Raw genomic sequence first — 16,791 nt, forward strand, 5'->3', positions numbered from 1 at the left:
CCGCTCTTATAAAAATGTAATAATATAGCGCACGCGTGTACTACTAACATAGTGTAATAAAATAATACATGCATACTACAAGGCTTTCTTCTTTTCTGACTACAATAAATGTTTCACACACTACAAACTCTTGGAAAAACTCGCCTCAAACTTTTCTGGGGTTACGTAAATAGTAATTAATACGTGTTGAATATAAATATAGTGAATATAAATAGTGACGCCCGATTGAAACAGTCGCTATTCTGAATCGTCAATAAACTGCATTACCGTAGCTAAATAGAGGAAATACGTGCTAGATAGTAGCATGGGTTAAAAATTTTCTCGTGTTACGTCCCGACATTGTACACATGCAAAGACGAATGCATCGAAGAGTAGAGGCCTGCTTTTTGCGTAAATTAACGCAGTGCCTGCGACATCCACGACAGCGCGAGATTCTTTTTCGTTATTTTTAAAACACAGCGGCTCTTCAACACGTAGCGTCGTTTTCGATATTTCCCCACAGTCAAAGCAAGCTCAATGCGGAAGAAACGGAAACAAAACACAAAGGACGAAACAAAGAGCGACTGTAGCGACGTGTTCCTTAGTGACTTTTTTTTTTTTCGCTCGACTTCTCCGCGTGGCTGTCAGTAGCAGGCGAGAGCGGCTTCAGTTCAGCGCGTGTCATTATCATGGACCCCGGGGCTATACGCAGTGTCGGTGATGCTACGCGACACATTCCCACTCGCGCTGCGGCAGTCATTCTCTTCCCTGTACGCACAGAACCAGGTTCGATCCCGTATCAGCCTCGCCACAGTTTCACAACGGAAAAATCTCTCTAATGATCAGCGCTGCTCTCTATATATCTATCTTTCTTCCTTTCTACCACCCGGCATGGCGATATCGAACAATACACAAATATTATCTTTTCCCGATCCTCTCTCCGTGCCTTGTTTTGTGTTTTTTTTTTTTTTTTTTTTTCATCTCGTGTATTACCGCGCGCACCGCGACGATACTTTTGCGATGCCTGTCAATGCCAGAACACCCATCCCCCACTCGTCTTATGATAATAAGTACTGTTTTATTTTTGTTTTTTTTTATCCCATGCTCCTCCGCCGTCGTATTGTCGTGCTTTTCTTTTTGTTTACTTTCTATTAATGCTGGCGTCGCACCGACACTGTTGTTTTTGTTGTTTGTAATTCTTTCCATTCGGCCATCGCGCTGTTCATCGCGAACGCCTCTCTGCAAACCGCTTCGTGGTTTCCGACTGCGTGTTTTTCAACTCTGAGTGGATCCACGGCTCGAAACACGTTTTCCGGGGTTTGTTTGCTCTTCAAACCTATTCACCTCCTGTAATATATACAACTCGTGATTTTTTTTCTTTATGTGTATGCGTGTGTGTGTGCTTTGCCGATGCGAACGGAGAGGAACGCTTGAAAGAAGAAAGAAAGGAAAGAAAGAAAGAAAGAAAGAAAGAAGAAAGAAAGAAAGAAGAAAGAAAGAAAGAAAGAAAGAAAGAAAGAAGAAAGAAAGAAAGAAAGAAAGAAAGAAAGAAAGAAAGAAAGAAAGAAAGAAAGAAAGAAAGAAAGAAAGAAAGAAAGGAGCGGGTCGGTGTGCGGCGTTTGCTGCCTGACTGCGCCCTGGCTACGTGCCACGAATCGATATAAACCATAACCCTCTCTACGATTTTTTTTCCCGATCCCGTCGTTTCAGTACGACTTCTTGCTTTACGTTTTTTTGTTTTAATGCGTGCGGAGTGCGCGCTGCGATTCTTTCTTCCTGCGGCTTATGCGGCGGATGTGCCTACGCGATCGGTCCGACGCTGAAAAGGGTCCGACCGAGGTAGTATCGACTGAGAGCGTGCGCTGTGCTGCTCAACCTAACCCCCCCCCCCCATCCCCTGCGCTGCAGACACACGGAGACGCCTATTACCGAAATTGAAGAGCCGCTTCCGCGTGCTTTATCGTTTGTGCTTCTCGAGCTGCTTGCGTCTTGGAATAACCCCGCTGCTCTACTACGGCTGTAGCGGATGTTCAGATCTTTAAAAAACAGGAAACATTTCACTTGTGCGTTTAGGTCTTTTGGAAACAAACAAACGTCAGAGCGGAAGCTGTTGCGGAAGGTATGTAGTCGCACGGAGAAAATTTCCTTCAGAAGGAGGAGACCGCCTGAAACTAATTTTATGCGAAAGACGCATGTACAAAAAGAAGAGCAGTTCAATATTCACGAAATTATTGTTCTCATAATTACTACTATTCATGTTGTTGTTGGTAGTAGTAGTAGTAGGAGTAACAGCAGTTGTAGTAGTAGTTGGTATGAAAGACACGCAAGCTTAGAAGGAAAAAACAGGGAAACAGAAAAGGGGCACGAGGACAATGTCACCGAGAGGGGCACAAGGCCTGCCTAATATTTAAGGAGGATGGAAATAGCAGGCTATGATGAGAAGAATGAAAGCAGAGAGGAAAGAAAGAAGATGACAGAGCGCGAACACTGAAATAAAAAAGGAGTGTTCCACAGACGGAAAGCCAAGCCCTTTCTTTCTTTTGTGTGTGTGTGTGTGTGTGTGTGTGTGTGTGTGTGTGTGTGTGTGTGTGTGTGTGTGTGTGTGTGTGTGTGTGTGTGTGTGTTGTGTGTGTGTGTGTGTGTGTGTGTGGTGTGTGTGTGTGTGTGTGTGTGTGTGTGTGTGTGTGTGTGTGTGTGTGTGGAAATGGAAGCGTAGCCAATCGGAAACAGGCGTGATCGTCGTGGCTAGCACGCCTCGAGCCAAGAGCGAAATATTCTCTTAGTGTTGGCCAAGTGCGGTGTGCAAGGTGTGCAGGACACACTAATAAGAGGTACTCAAGAATTTCGCGTGCTTGCAGGAAGCACAAGACGAAGCCCAATCTTTAATATAGCGTGCGCGAGCTGCTATTTTTAACGCGAAAAGAGCTCGTCGTTCGCAGAAATTCCTGCGTCGGCATCCTTGGTTGTGAGCGAAAAATCAGCGTTGTCCATGAACGGAAATTCGAGGTGTATGTAAATAAATAATAATAAAAAAACTTTGGGTCGAGTGGGGCCGGGGAATCGAACCTGCGACCCCTCACTCCGTGCAGCGATGTGCTTAGCCTCTCGGCCACCATGCATACATCCTCCATCATACTAACGGCGAGCTATTTATATACACCATTTACCGTTGGTGGTACGCACATCTCGGAGGTTCTTCAGAGTGGCTTGGCTATCACCCGCGAGATGGCGCAAAGGGCCCCACGGGCGCGCTTTCCGTGTTTCGTCGCGCCGCATGCATAGATATAGGGGCCGGAGGGCGTCCGCACTTTGGCTTTCCTTGCACACGGTTTAGGTGTCAACCGAGAAGCGAAGCGAGGCTAGCGATTGGGAAGGCGATACGAACACGGTCCGATTAGACTATCGCGTTCTATACTCTTGAAAGAGAAGCTCAAGCGTCCTTCAAGTTTTTTCTGTGCTTCTTCGCCATATGACTCAATTAAGTTACAAATAGGGTGAGGCCAAGTGCATGACCACATAGCACGTGCCCACAAAACAATATTTTGCAACTTCGTTCAATCATGTGGCGCTGACACATAGAAAAGTCGCCACTGCGCACGATAGTTAAACATTTTGGGTGGCATTACGCTACGGATTGTTTACTCGTCCTTGTCGGTATCAGAGTTCGTTCATCGAGACAAAGCTAAAGCTATGGCGGTGACATATACCGGTGGCACTTATAGAACGTCCGGCGGCAGCCAGCGAATGCGGGTAAGCCACGCCCGGCGAAGTCAGTTGCTGTGTGAAATTCGGCGGTATATATATATATATATATATATATATATATATATATATATATATATATATATATATATATATATATGAGAGAGAGAGAGAGAATGGTTTTAATCTGGACCATCTGGAAAGAAAGGTGGTAATCTTGCACGTTGAGTCGTTGCAGCAAACTTGAGACGTATTTCCACTCTCGCGTCTTTCTTGAGACCCGTTTGTCGTAATTCGCTGCAACCATTCAACACACTGTATACGTAAAGACCTCCGGCGCCGACGTCGCGCGTGGCTGCGGCGCAGGCGCTGATAGTCGTCCCGGCGTGCATTATCAACGACGTCTTGAAAGGTCCCGTGCGTAAGACGATTCTTTTGCATGCGGAGGACCAGCAGCTGTCGAAGGCATGATGTCGAGTTTCGGGCACAGCCAAATGAAATGCTCAATGTCGTGGTGATATCACCTCAGAACGCGCAGAGTGCCTTCCAGTCTTGAATGGTCAAGCCGAAATGTACGCGGAGGTGGTATACATGCAACAGTGTTTGTCCTTCGCGAGTAAATCCATGGATCACGCAGTCTTGATGTGCAGTCTTGTGGATCGCCCTGAAATGATTGCGCATTGCATCCCTAGGCATCTGGCATAGCTCTGGAGCTCTCATTTTTAGAATACGGGCCAGCGCTTCGCGCGGTGGCCCGTATTTTCTGCAGATTCACTTAAAGAAAGAAAGAAAGAAAGAAGGAAAGAAAGGAAGGAAGGAAGGAAGGAAGGAAGGAAGGAAGGAAGGAAGGAAGGAAGGAAGGAAAAAAGATAGATAGATAGATAGATAGATAGATAGATAGATAGATAGATAGATAGATAGATAGATAGATAGATAGATAGATAGATAGATTAGATAGATAGATAGATAGATAGATAGATAGATAGATAGATAGATAGATAGATAGATAGATAGATAGATAGATAGATAGATAGATAGATAGATAGATAGATAGATAGATAGATAGATAGATAGATAGATAGATAGATAGATAGATAGATAGATAGATAGATAGATAGATAGATGGATGGATGGATGAACTTATGGCGTATTGTGCATATAACTGAAAAATAATGAACGAAAAATAAAAATAAAGAGTAAGGGGTCGCCAATGGTCAAACTGCCTTGGTGTGGTGGTACCGTTCTCTTACATCATCAAATTTCGCGCATTTAATGCTTTTTGCTGGAGAAAAAAAAATACACCTTTTCTTTTGCATTAAAGATACGCCCTTCACGTGGTGATTATACGAGCGTGAATAGGGTTGCAGTACTGTCGTTGCTACGTCCCATTCTTTAGTTTCTGTGCATGCTCGTTGCTCATGCAGTTATTCACTTATTCTTAGGAGTATTCACTTATTCTTAGGAGTGTACACTTCAAATTTTTTTTACAAGTCTCGTACATCGTATGCCACTTTTCAACTCGGCACATACGTGTCTCGTGAAAGACCGTTCTTTCACGTGTGTTTATCCTCAAAAAGCTCTCCGGACGCATTTCTTGTTCCGCCTGCCAGCATGCGGCCCCGCGGCATAATGGAGCGCAAAAGCTGAGACGTACGTCTTGGTTGTGGCGCCATCGATTTTGCGTTTTCGAGGCACTTCTAGAGGGTGCTTACGGCTGGCGCAGGGCGTGATGTCTCGCAGAGCTGACTTACCGCTGTTCTCGAAAAGTGCGCGTGCGTGTCTCTTCGCTTGTGTATATATATGTTTGTTTCTGCGTGTGTACGCGCGTGTTTGTGTGTTTTGAATCGGGCTGCGGCGAAGTGCTTTTGCACGGTTGTCCTCCCGGAACATTTTTGGTTTTTTTTTTGTACGGAACCGACCCCCTTTATTTATTTATTTTTATCTTTTCTTCGCCCAAGTTGATTCACTTCGGAGTGTCGTGGTGCAAACGCGGCGTTGATTGAATTTTACGTACGTCCCGGTGAAATCGAAACCGTTTCTTTTTTTTTTTAACTTACAAAACAAAGATAGCAATGACGAAACGAATAAAAACTTCAAGTCTGAAAGGGCATAACGGGCATCTGGAAAGTGGAACGAATACGAGGCTAAAAAGGTGCACCAAAACCAAAACGCCAACACGTTGATATCACGCCTATTGCGCTTATCGCTAATACTTGTTGATGCGTTTCCTTAAATCATAATAATCGATTAAATTTTTCGTCCCAAAACCGCGATATGATTACGAGAAACGCCGTAATGGAGGGCTCCGAAAATTTTACCGCCTGGGTTTCTTTAACGCGCACCTAAATCTAAGCACACGGGCCTCTAGCATTTCGCTTCCATCGAAGTGATGTCGCCGCTGCCGGGATTCGATCCTGCGACCTGCGGGTCAGCAATCAAACACCACAACCACTCAATCACCGAGCCGGATGAATGTGTTTCTTTAACTGATAAGATCTCGATATTAGACGTTTAGTTCACTTTTTCACTGCATCAATCTAAGAATCTGCAGTGTTGTAACTTTGGTACCTCCTTCTGTTGGTTCTGATACGCATCACCACTGTTATAGTCACAATAATATTGATTGATTGATTGATTGATTGATTGATTGATTGATTGATTGATTGATTGATTGATTGATTGATTGATTGATTGATTGATTGATTGATTGATTGATTGATTGATTGATTGGAGGTGCGCTTGACAGCGTACACCTAGTAGGAAGCCGGCGATATGCCTCGTTCAGTGTTGCTCGCCAGGAATCAAAGAACGTGCCGTACTGGGAGTCGTACGTACAATACTGTTTGTGTACTCCTTTAATGGTGACGATGTCTTGACGCAGATGTCTGACGACGAGCGGTTGTCGCTGACGACGGCAGTAAGTGACGAGGACGAGACGGGCGAGCCGCGTTCGGGCTCCCGCGCCGCCGGCTCCGGCGGCGGCGCGGCAGCGGCGGCCTCCTTCAACTGCACGGGCGCCGTGCGCAAGGCCGGATTCCTCAGCGTCAAGAAGTGGCTACTGCGCAGGAGACACCAGGTACGTTACTCACTATACTTACTGTAGCTTTACGTACTGCGTGTTAGCGTTGAGAGTGCCCATGAAGGAAAAAAATAAGGTGTGTGTTTGTGTGACCGCCGGCGTAGCCGGTGCGAGCTTTGCAAGGTGTATATATAAAGAGGAAAATGCTAATTAGAGATTAACGAAGCATAATTGCATGAAATATTTCTGGTTCTAGTCGCGAGTAAAACGGAAAGTTCCTGCCGGAATAATATAGCAAAGGGTTAAGCGGAAATTAGTCAACTATAGACCTAAGTGATCATGCAGACTTGGTTAAGACCGGAAGTGGGAATCGGAGTCCAAAGTGAAACTGGACACCAGAAAGTTGCGCGACAGACCGGAAATGTCATACATACATCCTGCAGATTGGTTATCACATGCAAGTCGAAATAACACCACGAAAATGCAAAAGACGAATAATACCACCTAGCAAGAGAGAGATGGCAATTTTTAATTATATTCCCGCAGAGAATCTCAAATCATTCGGTGGCAGATAGAATGTACAGTTTGTGTTATCACGTACAAGCCACGGTACCTCTACACATAATACAGTAACTAACGTAACGTAATTAAAAATCGCGGTGGCCGCATGTATACACAACTACGATAAGGTATTGAACAAGCGCCCTTGATGACACGGAAGTTTGTCTAATGTACCGACAAGTCGGCTGCATTACTCCTCGTCTCGCAGGTGGAACTGGCTCGGAAACGTGGCTGGAAAGGCTACTGGGTGTGCCTGAAGGGCACGACGCTACTCTTCTACCCGTGCGACAGCCGCGACGGTCGAGCCATCGACTCGACACCCAAGCACCTCATCATCGTCGACGGCGCAGTCATGCAGCCCGTGCCCGAGCACCCTAAGAGGGACTACGTATTCTGCCTCAGCACGGCGTTCGGCGACGCCTACCTCTTTCAGGCGAGTTGAGACACGCTGAGCTACATTCCCCCCTCTCTCATTCCTTTTCTTCAATCTCTTTCCACCAGAACAGGGTAGCAAACCGGACGCGCGGCGTCTCTTTGACCTCCCTGCTTTTCCTTGATTCCTCCTCCTCGGCACAGTTAGGAACCGCGGAATGAAGGACAGTGCAAAAACGTTGGTAGACAGCCGAATCATTAGACCGACATTGAAGGAAGAAAATGTTTGTGTTATAACAGTATATACATTGCCAAGGTTATAAATCATTTAGCCATATTAGCCAGCAATAGTAAACCTTACTCATCATTTAGTCAATGTTAGTCAAGACTAGCCGGCATTAAACAGTAATTAGCCAGCACCAGCCAATATTAACAAGGGGTATTGAATGCTGATAGTGAGCAAGTAAATGCGGTAATCGAAATCACGTGACTTGGTGATAAAACTGATATACGGGCATCGTAGATGGCATATATATTCCCCGTTACAGAATTGGATGGAAGCGGCCTAGGGAGACAGAGTCTTCAAAATGAACGATGTTGTTTCCGTGGATACCGTGAAAGTCGAGAAAAACCTGCATGCGAGATTGCTGCTTATTCATTCGGTTTCGTGTTTTCTCGCGCGTTTACCCGTGGTCGTACATGCGCAGGCGCCCTGCCAAGTGGAGCTGGAAAACTGGATCAACAGCATTCATTCTGCCTGTGCCGCGGCGTTCGCCAGGCATCGAGGTCGCACTGGGACGCTACACCTCCTACAGGAGGAGATCTTCAGGCTAGAGAAAGAAATTGAGTCGGTTAGTTGAGGAACGCGCGCTTCTCTCCTTACTGTCGCGTGTATGTATGTACACTCTAAGCAAAGAAAAAATAGCATCTGTTACTCTTTTCGCTGAGTCCGGACTTGCCAATGTGTATGACACTCTTTAAAGAGTCACGTTAACTCTCTTTTGAGTCCCACGACTCTCCGAACGGAGTATAATGATCTCTAAAGAGAGTTCATGTGTCTCTCTTAAGAGTCGTATACGAGTGTGTCAGGATTCACAAAAGAAGGCCAGAGGGCTCCTTCTTTCTTAGAGTGTACTTATACATTCTTTCCAACGCTTCGGTAAAGTGATTCGTCACTCTGACGTGATTCACGTCCCATCCGACTGACAGGATGCGAAGCTGAAGCACATGGCCGAGCTACAGCTGACCGTTGTGGTGGACCAGGAGTCCCGGCAGACTCTGTCGGACCAGATCGGACAGTGGGAGGAGAACCTCGAGAGGCTACACTGCGAGCAGTTCCGCCTGCGCTGCTACATGGCCTCTCTACAGGTCTCCGAACTGCCAAACCCAAAGGTACACGTGCATCACACAGTAGCGTATTTTTGTGTACGGAAAACGCGCACGGAATGTCGGACCGCAGTTGATGTATACGCGAGCTGGCGTGTTGGTAGCGCCACCTCGTGGTGCGCAGATTAACCAGAGATGACAGAGCCGTTAAAGCTATTCTTTTTCTTTATCTCCTTCTACGCGAAGACACATGTAGCACAATAAATATTGGTTTCCCGTTGTACAAAAAGTGTCGCAAATTAAACGTAGCGTAGCGTGTGTTAGCGCTATTCATGAAAGAAAGAAATACGACACAGACGTAAACATAGGTAGGCGCTAAGCTTCCAACTGTTTATTTCACGCTCTTCACACCCATTTTATACATGCGCGAGAAAAAACAATTCGTCTTGCACGTATTCCTAATCCAGGAAATGTCATTTTTCTTTTCCGACAAGGAAATTGATGGCGAACAAGATGAGTTGTGTTTCATCGCGCATGTATAAAATGGGTGTGAAGAGCATGAAATAAACAGTTAAGAGCTCAGCGCCTACCTATCTCAACGTCTGTGTCGTGTTTTTTTTTTTATGTACCGCGATAATACAGGCTACGTTTATGGATGACCAACTCGCCCGAGCAGCGACCCTTTTTTCGCAAGATGTCGATTTCAGGGTTACTGCTGGGATGCACGCTCTCCCCTAACTAATGAATGTTTAAGATGCAATACATATGCAGGGAAGCCACAGCACTGTAATACGAAGCAAAGCCCGAATAAGCGAGATGATTTAATCGGAGATAACCTTATAAAAGTTCCCGTTTTCGATAGCGCTGTTTCGTTCCGTGGACGTGTTCACTTTCACCCTTGCCATGTTATTAACATGGACTTTAGGAGGGTGTCAACTTGAGCTTGTTGGCATGGCTTCATCTTCGGAAACAGCGCGAGCACACGGGACAAGAAAGACAGACAGGACTTTGCGCTGGCTAACAACATGAGCGTTTATTTCGTGCGAGCACATATATACGCTTCCTTGGAAATAGATAAACAAGAGAGGATGAGGGAAAGGGAAAGGGGAAGCCCTACGCCTGCGCCGTGACTAATGCATGAAAAAGCAAAGATCAATCACGGAGGTAATTAATCTCCTTGTTGGTTAGTGCGATGGACGGTGCGCTTACACATGATGGCCCGATGGAATGAATCGCGAACGCTTCATATATTTCCCGGGTGTGGCAGTCACGATATCTGCGTAAGATACGCGTCTGATCGAAACTCGGAGTGCAACCGCACTCGGCACAGTGGATTGCCAGATTGCTTCCAGTCTTGTCCTTGAGATTGTTCTTGTGCTCTCGCAGCCGATCATTAACGCAACGCCCTGTTTGCCCAACGTAGCGGCCACCGCAGGACGTTGGTATCTCATAGACGACCTCAGTCCTGCAGGGCACAAACCGCGTCGCATGTTGCTTCTTGCAGATGGAAGGATTTGGGAGAGGGGCGTTCACTTTTCTGCACAATGATCCTAGTTTGATTGGCGCGGAGAACACCACCCTCACGCTGGCACGTGCGGCAGCCTTCTTGATTTTGTGCGAAACACCGTGCAGATAGGGTATGACCGCCACTCTTGCCCTGTCATCTACAGCCCGAGGTTTCGCCGGCTTACGAGGGAGCTTCCGCAGGACGGTCAACTACGCTTCCTGGACCTCAAGATGAAGTTTAGTGCAGAGCACACGTGTTGGGAGTATTCACCTCGTTCAAAGAAAGACTTGCTTCCATTTTCATCTCATCATTCTAAGCTTGTCAAAAGGGCCATCGCGCTCTCCGCTATGAAGAATGCTCTTGTTAGGTCATGTCAGCATCAAATCGCCTCAAGCTTCACCAATCAAGTGTGCAGGTTGAAGAAGGCTGGCTTCTCTGACCAATTCCTGTCGGGGTTGGCCGAAGTCATCCTCAAGGAGCACCGTAAGCCGGCGAAACCTCGGGCTGTAGATGACAGGGCAAGAGTGGCGGTCATACCCTATCTGCACGGTGTTTCGCACAAAATCAAGAAGGCTGCCGCACGTGCCAGCGTGAGGGTGGTGTTCTCCGCGCCAATCAAACTAGGATCATTGTGCAGAAAAGTGAACGCCCTCTCCCAAATCCTTCCATCTGCAAGAAGCAACATGCGACGCGGTTTGTGCCCTGCAGGACTGAGGTCGTCTATGAGATACCAACGTCCTGCGGTGGCCGCTACGTTGGGCAAACAGGGCGTTGCGTTAATGATCGGCTGCGAGAGCACAAGAACAATCTCAAGGACAAGACTGGAAGCAATCTGGCAATCCACTGTGCCGAGTGCGGTTGCACTCCGAGTTTCGATCAGACGCGTATCTTACGCAGATATCGTGACTGCCACACCCGGGAAATATATGAAGCGTTCGCGATTCATTCCATCGGGCCATCATGTGTAAGCGCACCGTCCATCGCACTAACCAACAAGGAGATTAATTACCTCCGTGATTGATCTTTGCTTTTTCATGCATTAGTCACGGCGCAGGCGTAGGGCTTCCCCTTTCCCTTTCCCTCATCCTCTCTTGTTTATCTATTTCCAAGGAAGCGTATATATGTGCTCGCACGAAATAAACGCTCATGTTGTTAGCCAGCGCAAAGTCCTGTCTGTCTTTCTTGTCCCGTGTGCTCGCGCTGTTTCCGAAGATGAATTAACATGGACGTCCACTGTGTTCCGTAGAACCTGCTGACCCACGTGTCCAAGGCAACCAAGGCGACGCTGAACAAGCTAGGCGTGTTCACCGTCTCCTCGTTCCACGCGTACATCTGCGCGCGCAGCCCATCGCTTCTCACAAACCTGCTCTCGGGCCGGGGCGCCACCAAGCGTAGGTCGCGCGCTGCACTTTCCAGGTCCAACAGTTCCAAGTGAGTTGCACCTTGCTCACGAGTGATTGTATATTGCCACGCGTTTTTTTTTTCTATTTTGATGTAACCGACCCGTTACACGTGTAACCACTGTCTTGCGCCCTTTGCCCTTACCCCCGTGAGGAGTAGCAGGCTAGAAACCCGCTTTCCAGGCCGACCTCTCCTCCTTCTTCTCATTAAACACTGCCTTGCGTGCGCCACACCGGAATATCGAACTTTCCAGATTATTTTAGATTGTTCTGATGACCTTGAGCGCGCAACGGGAACTGCACAGCTTATTCTGGACTTAACGCGACCACCAACGATAAAGCAGGAATCTTCGATGCCACATGTATAAATGCCGACGCGGGTTACCGTTGACCAGATTACCGACGGCTGACGCTCTGATCGCCGCCATCAGTGTAGTACATCGTGTATTGCTTGTACTTTGACTTTTCGTTTCTTGGGCACAAGTTCGCCTAAATAAAGAGTTTCTTCTTTAATCGCCCGAGTGCCGTCTTCTTCTGAGTCACGACCACGTGACAATATATGTAGTACAAATAGCGCGCGGCATATTCATGCAGCATTGGTGACGGTAATGACACGGCACTTCAGGAGGAACAAAATAAAGAATAGAACTGTTTATTATGGCGAGATCGAGCCGTCAGCGCAGGTGCACTCGGTTACTGTTCGATGCAATGGTGCTAGCACGATTTGAAGAAAAGACTGCGAGTGAGCTTGTCGAAGTTTTCTTAATTCAGAAAACAGGTGTCAACCGCATAGCCAAGCTTCAGTTACGTTGCACAGTGCATAGATTACCTGGACGCTAATATTTGATAGAAACTACCTCGTGGGACTGTTTGAAATGTTTTTATCTCGAGGTCGTCTAGTTTTTTTTTTTCTTTCTGGTATTTCTTCCTCTTAGATAAATCTTCACTTGTCAGCAGGTGCTATTGTCCTCGCCTTCTTGTTTTTCGTCGCTCGCTTTTAAGCGCTTTTTCATATTTCAATTGATTTACCAGCTTTCCTAGTAAACTATCCTTCTAGATTAGGTCAAGCTTTGTGACCACGATAACGGCGAGTTGTCTATGAGAAAAAAAAAACGTTTTATTTTCCTCTCTGCTTATGCCTTGCCCGTTTGTTCCAGAAGACTTCTAAGCATGCCTTCGTCCTCACTACAAAGCAGCCTAGACCTACCTGCCTTAGGAGAAAAGAGCGTCAAGATCAACTTGCCAGATAATCAAGTAAGACGTGCTTTGTCGTGGCGATTAGTCGCGAAACGAGCCACGGTTAATCACCTTCCTTAACTCGCTGCGCGATTACCTTACAGGCCGTGATAGTAGGAGTTCGGGACAACATGACCGTCGAAGAAGTGCTCTGGGTGGCCTGCAGCCGAAGGCAGTTGTCGCCCAACGACCACTTCCTACGCTTCCGCAGGAGGAAAGACATGGACGACTGCTACGTGGCGGCGCGAACTGAGCTATTTGACAACTTGGTGAGTTCCGCGGTAGCGGTCCATTAAAGGGCCCCCCAAACAAGTCTCTGAAAATATGCAGATTTAGAATAGCGTACGCAAAGCTTTGCCTTAGCGTTTGTCGCCACTGCGCATACGTCATACGCCATCCTCTTGGGTGCCCACGTTAAGTTACGAAAATAGCGTAACGCTATATTTTCGTAACTTAACAGGCATCGCTAACGCTACGAAACCTATTCCAAAACTGCCTAATACGAAGAACGGGCGCGCTATTCGCTCCTGGCGTTTCCCGTCTTTTCGGCACAATTCGTGACGCCACATGTCTGTTCACGTGACGTCACGAGGAAATAAGCTCTCTATTGGTCCACATACGAGGGATGTCAGTTGCGAATTGTCTCCTACCCTGCTTTCTCATGCAGTCACACGCCCGCTCTGGCTTGTCTCGTACGCGATCAACTGATTTCACTTCGTTCTGTGCGTTTTTGGTTGCGCAAGCGGAGATGACAGCGTGTAGGCGAAAAGCGCGAAATCACGAGAGGCTGAATGCTTGGTGCTGACATTGTTCTCGTGCTTTATGAAGAAATAAGTTGCGAGGAGGAGATAACGCCTGGAGGAAGGGTAGCGAAAGCGAGAAAGAAACCACTCTCTCGTCTTTGAACGCGGAGTGCCTTAGGGACCCCTTCCACATAGAAGCGCGTGCTTGAGATGTGATCCATCAGGTGCTGCAACGGGCCCGATCCATTGGGTTTCTGAGATGTGATTGCCGTGTACAATAATTTCTTCTAATTATACGACCTCAATCTTAGTTTATGACATATCCTAATGTCCACTCTATTATATACAACCCTTACCTTAATACGTTCCATCCCTCTTATATATATATATATATATATATATATATATATATATATATATATATATATATATATATATATATATATATATATATATATATATATATATATTAAATTTTTATCAGCGTTTTCGGGCAAGTCGCACCGGTGCTATACAGGGTGGTCTGGAAGACAGCAAAGAGTGTCACACGACACTACTGCCATTAAAAAAATCACGTTATGCGACAAAACTCCGGGGACAGCTGTGCGACGCCCCGTCTTTCATTGTTAATGTCAGCTTAAAATCATAAAAACGAAGACGCCACAGAACAAACGACAAAAACGTAAGCGCTGGTTGGAACTGTCGTTTACTGCTGACGAGCACGCTGAGTCCTATGTTCTGTGCCGTTCTTGTTTCTGATGCGCGCTGTCATAAGCTATGTGACGACGAAGCAACCTGCCCACCAGTACGTCTTAACAGAGATAATGTGTCCTTTGTGAATGTAGCGTGTAATCGGCTGTTAAAGGGGCTCTGAACCGATGCTCATTTTGTTAGGTTTGAAAAGCAAGTAAACCCTGATCTAGGGGTACCTTAAAAAACTTTGCGCTTAGAGTAACTCCTTGACGTAACGTAACGTATGCGAGAGCTTATCTTAAAGGGGTCATGAAGCACCCTTTGGGCTTGTTGAAAAAACACAGCCTGCGGAAAGCTGGCACGGCTATGAACTGCTCAGCCAAATATTGCAGTCGTGCGCGCCGCGTAAAGGCAAAGACATACGGTACGATTTTCCATGCCATTCGACGTCCGACGCGGCGGTGGGGAAACCAAAACGGTGACCTTGCATAGCATCGGAGAGCCACCATTCCGGCTGCCGCACCGCCGCATCGGCTGTCGCATCGCATGGAAAATCGTACCGTCGGCCTCGCGCTTTAAGGCTAAAAGTGGAGCGCGAAGTTGCTGTTTTCTCAGGCGCCCTCTTTTCAAGCAGAGGCCTGTTCTCACTCTCGTCGGCGGGCGGGGCGTCTGCCGGTTGACGTCGCGTATCTGCTTCGCCGCGTCAGAAAAAACATAGCATCCTCATTGGCCGATAGCCGACATAAAGAGAGCGGCGTTCGGATCAGATGCGCTTCTTGCCACAGGGTGCCGCCACTTGCCCGCGCCGCACTCCTCAGTCCGCTAACTTTACACGGTAGCCACACTCACGCACGCGAATCACAGCGTGAGAGCGATCGCGTTTCATGACACGCGCCGACGTAACTTCTTTCCCCCGCGCCATCCCTCCCTGTGTAGCTTCCAGTACGCTCGTCAACACGAGAAAAGATAGAAAGCGCTGAGAGCGTGCGCCAAACCCCCGAAACTCCGCTCATTCTTGACGGATTCGAGAAATTTTTGCGGCAATCGATTCGGGAGGCAGTAAACTCTGATACTGAGGTCATTAGATCATTACTTGGAAAAGTGGTTCATGGCCCCTTTAACTTATCCCTCTCCCTCTTTCTTCCGCGATCTGTGAACAGCGAGAGCTGTCCTGGTTTAACGTATTTACTGGTATACAAGCCGCAGTGGCTGGCAGTGGTTAATGTTGGCTAAGTTATACCTAAATGACTTCTAGTGTTGGCTAAATGGTGACCAGAGTTGGATAATGTAAACTAGGGTAAGTTGTCCTCCCTTATAGCAGCAACATTGATTTGAGTCAATCCGAAACCCAATGGTGATGCACTCGCATACACATAGACGACAATACGAGCTGCTTCTGCCAGAATTTTTTTTTCTCTTCTTCAGTGATCTCCGTCGATTACATTGGGTTTCTTCGTCTATAAGGAAGGCTACGCGATGTCGATCTCTCGCAGAGCTTCGAGAGTCTGGAGGTCTGCGCCAAGGTGCTATACCAAGTGGGGCTTTCCCGGAGTTCCCTGGACCAGTTGTTCGGCTTCAGCGTGGAAGCCGAACTGGTCGAGAATACAGATCACCAGGACGAACTGTGTGTTTACGTAAGCAGGGTGGAGGAAGGCAGCCTGGCACATCAACAGGGTAAGCGGCGTTAAGCTTCTCGTCAGAGCATTCAATGGATCGGAAGATCGGCAAAAACAGATCGTTCGATATGTGCTCTCGTGCGTAGCACGCTCTTGTAATTGTTTAATAATATCGCGCGAGCGTTGACCCTTGGGCATGTTAACACCTAATATAGGCGAGAAGTGACAGAATTTCTTACACGATGCGCAAGCGCAGAGAGCACACTAGTGTGTGAACGCAGTCTGCCACGCTGTTTGCTTACGCTATCACTATCAGCCTTATCTCTGCGATTATATGTTCAGAAAGAAAGCCAATACGACGCTCATCGTATCTTGTCGCTCCTCGCCGACCTCAGAATCTACCGCATCCTGAGGCCGATGCTCGCGTGATATTATTAAAAAAATGCAAGAGTGTAATACATGCGACTAAACGTATGGAAATGTTACAACTTTCGCATAAGGAACGTACGAAAATTGTGTGGTCACTAAAGGCGCGACACTTCCGTCGACTTGTAAAGGTGATCTTTTCCGCTAAAGCAACAGTGATTACCATTACGGAAGATGAAGGCAAGCTTCCTTTCTCATTTTTTTTTTAATT

General features: G+C 47.0%; 1 protein-coding gene across 1 annotated transcript in view; it reads left to right on the plus strand.

Annotated features, from left to right (window-relative positions):
• LOC119396301 (protein still life, isoform SIF type 1) overlaps positions 1-16,791 on the plus strand; it is a 263,129-nt gene that overhangs the window by 217,614 nt on the left and 28,724 nt on the right. Inside the window, exons 12-19 of the mRNA XM_049417036.1 lie at positions 6,563-6,757; positions 7,470-7,694; positions 8,341-8,484; positions 8,843-9,025; positions 11,713-11,897; positions 13,024-13,120; positions 13,207-13,371; positions 16,032-16,212. Of these exons, the coding sequence (XP_049272993.1) occupies positions 6,563-6,757; positions 7,470-7,694; positions 8,341-8,484; positions 8,843-9,025; positions 11,713-11,897; positions 13,024-13,120; positions 13,207-13,371; positions 16,032-16,212 (1,375 nt within the window). The remainder of the gene's footprint in view (positions 1-6,562; positions 6,758-7,469; positions 7,695-8,340; positions 8,485-8,842; positions 9,026-11,712; positions 11,898-13,023; positions 13,121-13,206; positions 13,372-16,031; positions 16,213-16,791) is intronic.

This window comes from Rhipicephalus sanguineus, chromosome 6 (assembly GCF_013339695.2).
Source record: "Rhipicephalus sanguineus isolate Rsan-2018 chromosome 6, BIME_Rsan_1.4, whole genome shotgun sequence".
NCBI classification, from domain to species: domain Eukaryota; kingdom Metazoa; phylum Arthropoda; class Arachnida; order Ixodida; family Ixodidae; genus Rhipicephalus; species Rhipicephalus sanguineus.